The sequence below is a fragment of the Physeter macrocephalus genome, chromosome 1 (assembly GCF_002837175.3).
Source record: "Physeter macrocephalus isolate SW-GA chromosome 1, ASM283717v5, whole genome shotgun sequence".
Lineage (NCBI taxonomy): Eukaryota > Metazoa > Chordata > Mammalia > Artiodactyla > Physeteridae > Physeter > Physeter macrocephalus.
The window spans coordinates 54,827,974-54,834,383 of record NC_041214.2 but is presented as its reverse complement, the minus strand read 5'-3'; the positions used below and the strand labels follow the sequence as shown (position 1 = coordinate 54,834,383).

Below are 6,410 nucleotides of genomic sequence, written 5' to 3'. Positions count from 1 at the left end.
GAACCCGGTTCCCCTGCATCGGCAGGCGGACGCGCAACCACTGCGCCACCAGGGAAGCCCAAAAGATCATTCTTAAAAAGAAATTTATTCTACCTATCTGGTGAACTCAAATGGGCTCACAGCGCATAACGTAAAAGTTTATAAGAAGTGAAGTTTGACATACATTCATATTTATGAGCCCTGAAATGTTATTTGGGCCTTTCTAGTTTAAAATATGGAAATCTGAGATCCATACACGGTGTACTATCTTCTAAGAACCCCATTAGAGTCATTATACCTGCTCTACAAGGGTGTTCAGTAAGTATTTGTAAAATAATTTATGAGTCTGGCAAATAAAGTCCACTTGACGAATACATTCAATCTACTGAATACATACTCTGTGCAGGAAGAGAAGTAGAAGAGACAGGAAATGTTTAAAGCATTATGCTAGGAGAAAGAAAAAAAGAGGGAAAAACAGGAGAGAAAATAACGAGAGATTGTTAAGTGATAGCTCATTTGCTGGGTAATTAGTTTATCTTTTATTCATTCAATATTTACTGAGCACCTCCTGCAGACAAGGTACTCTCCTTGGTGGTTGGGATATAATAGTAAACCTGGCAAACACTGACCCTCGTGAAACTTATATTCAAATGGAGGTGATATTTAATTATACAGTTAATTGTTCATTTCAGTTGTGATAATTGCCTCGAAGGTAGTGTACATAGTGCTGTAAGACTTTATGAATGACAGGCCTGACCTGGGGTGGGGGGATCAGCAGATTTTTCCAAGCAAAGCAATTGCTATTTGAGCTGAGCTGTAAAGAATGGATAGTAAAAGCCGACTGAGGGGGCTTCCCTGGCGGCGCAGTGGTTGGGAGTCAGCCTGCCGATGCAGGGGACGCGGGTTCGTGCCCCGGTCCGGGAAGATCCCACATGCCGCGGAGCGGCTGGGCCCGTGAGCCATGGCCGCTGAGCCTGCGCGTCCGGAGCCTGTGCTCCGCAATGGGAGAGGCCACAACAGTGAGAGGCCCGCGTACCGCAAAAAAAAAAAAAAAAAGCTGACTGAGGGTGTGGGGGGAGGGTGTGGCGATGGCCGTGTTCTAGGCAGAGGGAAGGCTCTGAAGTGGGAAAGAGTGACGAGCAAAAGGGAGATTGACCTGAGGGTTTCATAGGGCAAATTCGGTATATTGGATTTACCCTAAGATTAATGTAAATATACTGAATGGAAGTGACGTGATCACTTTTCCCTTTTAAAATCCCAGTTCCTAAGTGGAAACGGAAACTTGGAATTTTCCACCAAAGTATCCTTTTTTTCTGCTTTGGAAATTGTATACTTTGTATTTGTTAGTTTTCATTTTTAAAATTTATTTATTTATTCCACAGAATTATCTTGAGTAGGATTTTGTCAGTCAGTTAAAGGATATGATAATAAGAGCAAATGCATGGGATCTTTAAAGAATGGTGAAGGAGTACAGAGTGACTGCCCTGGGTCCTGGGTCCTGGGTGGCTGGAATATTGATGGGACCAGACATTAAAGAGTCTTAACACTGTGATAATAGACCTTATAATGGAGGCAGTGCAAAGACTTGGAGGTTTGTAATCAAGAAGATGACCTGAAAGATAACTTCTGATGTGGAGGATGGATGGATTGGAGGTAAGGGTGGTGACTATGAGACCAGTTAGGAGGCTACTGTAATAATCTCAGCAGGAGATGGAGACTGTAGGATTCATGTAAGAAAAAGTAGCAGTAAAATTAATAGAACATTGTGGTTAGGGGTGGGAGGAGAAGTGGTGAGGTAAGGCAAGACATTTGAGAATGACTTCAACATTCCTAGTGTTGGTGACTGGTAGAGGAACATGAGCATATACGAGTTTTGGACCTTTTGAGTTTGAATACATGAAAATAGGCCATTGTTTGAGTTTGAAGTCCCTGTGGGGTGGCCCCTATCTAGGCAGAGATGTCTAGTGGGCAGTTGGAAATACCGATGTGAACATCAAAGGGTGTTGATAAAGGAAGAATCAGGGCTAGATAAATAAATTTATGGTCATGACCATTTAGGAATAGTTGAAGCTATGAGAGTTGAGGAGATCTAGGGAAAGTATGAAAAAGCTGTGTTTGGAGCCCCAGTGAATACTAACAGTGAAGAGGTTACTGAGGGGAAGGATATAGGAGAAAAAGAAAAAGAAAAAAAATGACTGAAGACATTTAGAAAGGAGAGCAGAAACCGGAAGAGAACGATATTGTACTGAGAGAGATATTTCAAAGAGCGATGGTCAGCAAGGTCCATGGGGTGCTCCTACATCAGGACCTTTTTCTTCCCTCTTTCTGTTAGTATGCTCTTCCCCAGCTACACCCAGAGAGTCACTCACTCATCATCAGGTCTTCACGTCAGCTTCTCAGGGAGGCCTTCTCTGATCACTGTTTGAAATACAACACCCATCCGCCCCAACTCTACCCCGGCGCTATCTCCCTCCACTGTTTCCAAAACTCTTACCACTGTTACTTGTCTTTGTTTATCTTTCTATGAAGACAGTGATTTTTATCTTTTTGTTCACTGCTAAATCCTTGCTCCTAGAGCAATCCTGGGCATAGAGTGAGCGTTAAATTTTCGTTGAATGAGCAATTGAGTCGTATAGAGAAGGTGTATAGGATGAGGGATTAAAACACTTTAACGGTGGCCTTAGTGAAAAGCTTCTGAGGTGTAGTGGGAACACAGTCATATTACAGTGGTCTGGGGAGAGGATGAGAGTCAGGAATGAAAAGAAGAATGAAGGTGGTAGCTTGTAGGGAGACAGAATAGAGAGGGAAGGATGATGAGGGGCAGCCCGTGAAGAGAAGGAAATTGAAATATGTAGGTAATAATTGAAGGCCGATGTCCTAGAGGAGTCAAAGAAGACGAGATCAGGGACTTATGTGAAGAGGTTGCCCTCAGACAGAAGGGAATGAGATTAAGGATGGATACCCTACTTTTATGAAAGGAAGGAAATTAAGTGAATTCATGCCTGATGGCCACTATATTCTCTGTAAAGTAGGAAGCTGATTTTCGGCTGAGAGTAAGAGAGATGGGGTAGAGGATGGAGAGCCATTTGCTATGATTTTAAGATTATTATTATGTGAATAAGAAGAATTGACCAACTAGGGACTAGAATAAGAAGTGCCAAATAGTATTAACACTCCCTAGACTAGAAAAGGATGTGTTTTAGTGTAGAAGTCACTTGACAGCTGTCATGAGTACATTCTTATCTAAAACTCACTATTAAAAATACTCTATTCCAGAGACTAAATTATCAGGAGAACATTGTTCTAAAACTGGACAAATGCCAGAGTGAAAGTGAAACATTTATTTTCAGTAGGATAGCTGTCAACTGACATTCTCATTTGTTCTATAACAAGTAACTAATATAGATGTCATCAATCTGCTTGATGCACTTCTGGTACAGCTGAGCAACAGTTGTTTAGTGTATCATCAATATATGGTTTTATTGTGATTGATTTGAAAAACATATGTAAGTCAATTTAAGCCTGGAAGAAGGCCAAGGCATTCATCAAGTTTTGTCTTTCTCTTTGCAAATGTTTTCTTAGATGAGTTGTTTTGCCATTTAAAAAACATCAAGTTCTAGGCTTCCCTTGTGGCCCAGTGGTTGAGAATCTGCCTGCTAATGCAGGGGACACGGGTTCGAGCCCTGGTCTGGGAGGATCCCACATGCCGCAGAGCAACTAGGCCCGTGAGCCACAACTACTGAGCCTGCACGTCTGGAGCCTGTGCTCTGCAACAAGAGATGCCGCGATAGTGAGAGGCCCGCGCACCGCGATGAAGAGTGGCCCCCGCTTGCCACAACTAGAGAAAGCCCTCGCACAGAAACAAAGACCCAACACAGCCAAAATAACTAACTAAATAAATAAACTCCTACCCCCAACATCTTCTTCAAAAAACAAAACAAAACAAAACATCAAGTTCTGACCTGATTGAAAAATGAGAGTCTTTCAAATAACCTAACATTTGCTCTGCCTTTCCATAAGCTGTCACTTGCATCTTAGCACGGACATTCGTCTTCTATGAGTAAGAAGGATTCTTTTAATTCATCAATTTTATGTATTATAGACAAGTATATGGAATGATTATCTAAAAAATATCCACAAATTACTTCACAGAAATTTAGAGAAAGGATATTGGAATAAAAAAGAACCAAATACTTAATTCTCCCTACTTCCAACACAAAATAAAAGAGGCATGAAGTCCTGTTAAGGTTAAATTAGTCTCAGTTACTTAAGGTAAATCTGTTCAGGCAGCAAGTAGTAATGCAGTCTGCTTTAATACTGCTTATTCTACTCAGCTCCCCTACATGGAGGTGAAAACCTATTCACTTTTGGCTCAGTCTCAGGAGTTTGGGTTTATTTCAAAGTAAATCAGAGTTAGTTTTAGGTAGGACCCAGTTTTTCCCATGTCTTGCCTGAGAGCACACATTCCTTAATTAGTGATCTCCAAAATTTTAAAAATAGTAGAAGGCTTTTTCCTAAATAAATTGTTTATTCAGAGCAGAGTCCATTTCTAACACTATGTCTGTTGATTTAGTGGAGGGGCAGGGCTGGATTTTGGGGGGTCTGGTGGTTGGCTGAAAACAGATAAAAATATTATCACTTTTCAGTTATTCTTTTTATGTGTCTTTCAGCCTTGCTTTCCCACTACTTCCTCTAATATCTTTTCATCATTTTCTTTTTTTTCATAAATTTATTTATTTTATTTATTTATTTTTGGCTGCGTTGGGTCTTCGTTGCTGTGTGTGGGCTTTCTCTAGTTGCGGCGAGCAGGGGCCACTCTTTGTTGTGGTGTGCGGTCTTCTCATTGCGGTGGCTTCTCTTGTTGTGGAGCATGGGCTCTAGGCACACGGGCTTCAGTAGTTGTGGCATGCAGGCTCAGTAGTTGTGGCTCGTGGGCTCTAGAGCACAGGCTCGGTAGTTGTGGCGCACGGGCTTAGTTGCTCCGCGGTATGTGGGATCTTCCCGGACCAGGGTTTGAACCCGTGTCCCCTGCATTGGCAGGCGGATTCTTAACCACTGCACCACCAGGGAAGCCCTCATCATTTTCTTACCACCAAGTCTTCATATTATTTTAAGAGTTGTGAAGGAGCCCCTTTTGCAGAGTATGCTCTGGGAAAGCAGAAGCTCCCCTATCTTTCTCCATAGGTAGGCTCCTAATGGAAACGTCAGTATAAAAGTGGTGAAGAGTTGACCCATTTGAAACATGGCCTACTGTTTCAAGAATGGAGCCCTGTCCATTCTTCCTCTTGTCTGGAGGAGAGCAGTCTATCTTCACTCGCTCCTACCCCCTCGAACCTGAGGCACCGGAGCAGAATCCTAAGGCTCCATGGGACAGTTTAGATATGCCTTTTATAAATAGCTACAACTGGATTTTGGTCTTTGGTATCACAATGAGAGTCTTTGCTTTTTATTGTGATAATTGTTCTATTAGGTCTTATTCTTAACTCTATTTCATTTTGGGGGGAGCATTATCTCTTCTTAACTTTTCTTTCCTGTCCTCTTTTTTCTCTAATGTTTTGGAAGTCATGCATTCTGTTTTTGTTTACTCTTAGTTACTTTGCATTAAACAAAAATGTCTTATACTATATATGCATGTTTCTTCTTTTCTTCTACTTCAGCTCGAAATAGATTGGGAGAAAATCAAAGCCAAAATTGAGATGGAAATTACTAAAGAACAAGAGCGATCCTCAAGCAGCCAGCCCAGCAAGAATATTGGTCTTAAGCACTAAATGCCATGCTTACCTTTAAGAAGTTTTACCTTTTGAAACTGATTCTGATTAACCAAGGATAAGCTTGTTTTCCTTGCTTAAAAAAAGGCAGAATCTCTAAGTATAAGCACTTGCTGTATATTTAATACCAAAAGCATAGTCAGAAAGACTAAGCACAAAATAATTGATGTAATTTCATCTTTTATATTTTTAGTCCAATAATTAGCAAAACATCCTATATATGTATGATGCATCTATGTAGTATTGCTTACATTCCAGTTTTCTGTCCATTATTTTATCCCTGAATCTTCAGTGTGAACAATATTAATGCTGATAATAAAACATTGGACTCTTTAAAATGTATGTCATCATTAATGTCTATTTGATCTCAATTATAAAGTGCTCCAAAAGTTTATTTATACAACAACAAAAAATGAAGCTTGACTTATGAAAGTATAAAATAATACATATACTTGTATACCAATGTTCATAGCAGCATTATTCATAATAGCAAAATTGTGGGCAAAAAAAGACGGCCATCAACAGATGAATGGATAAATAATATGTGGTATTTACACACAGTGGAATATTATCCAGCCTGTAAAGAGAATGAAATTCTGATACGTGCTACAACATGGATGAACCTTGAAAATACTATGCTAAGTGAAATAAGCCAGACACAAA

General features: G+C 40.5%; 1 protein-coding gene across 1 annotated transcript in view; it reads left to right on the top strand.

Annotated features, from left to right (window-relative positions):
* IFT80 (intraflagellar transport 80) overlaps positions 1-6,031 on the top strand; it is a 119,460-nt gene extending 113,429 nt beyond the window's left edge. Inside the window, exon 20 of the mRNA XM_055082219.1 lies at positions 5,637-6,031. Within this exon, the coding sequence (XP_054938194.1) occupies positions 5,637-5,747 (111 nt within the window). The 3' untranslated portion in view covers positions 5,748-6,031. The remainder of the gene's footprint in view (positions 1-5,636) is intronic.
* Positions 6,032-6,410: the final 379 nt, after the last annotated feature.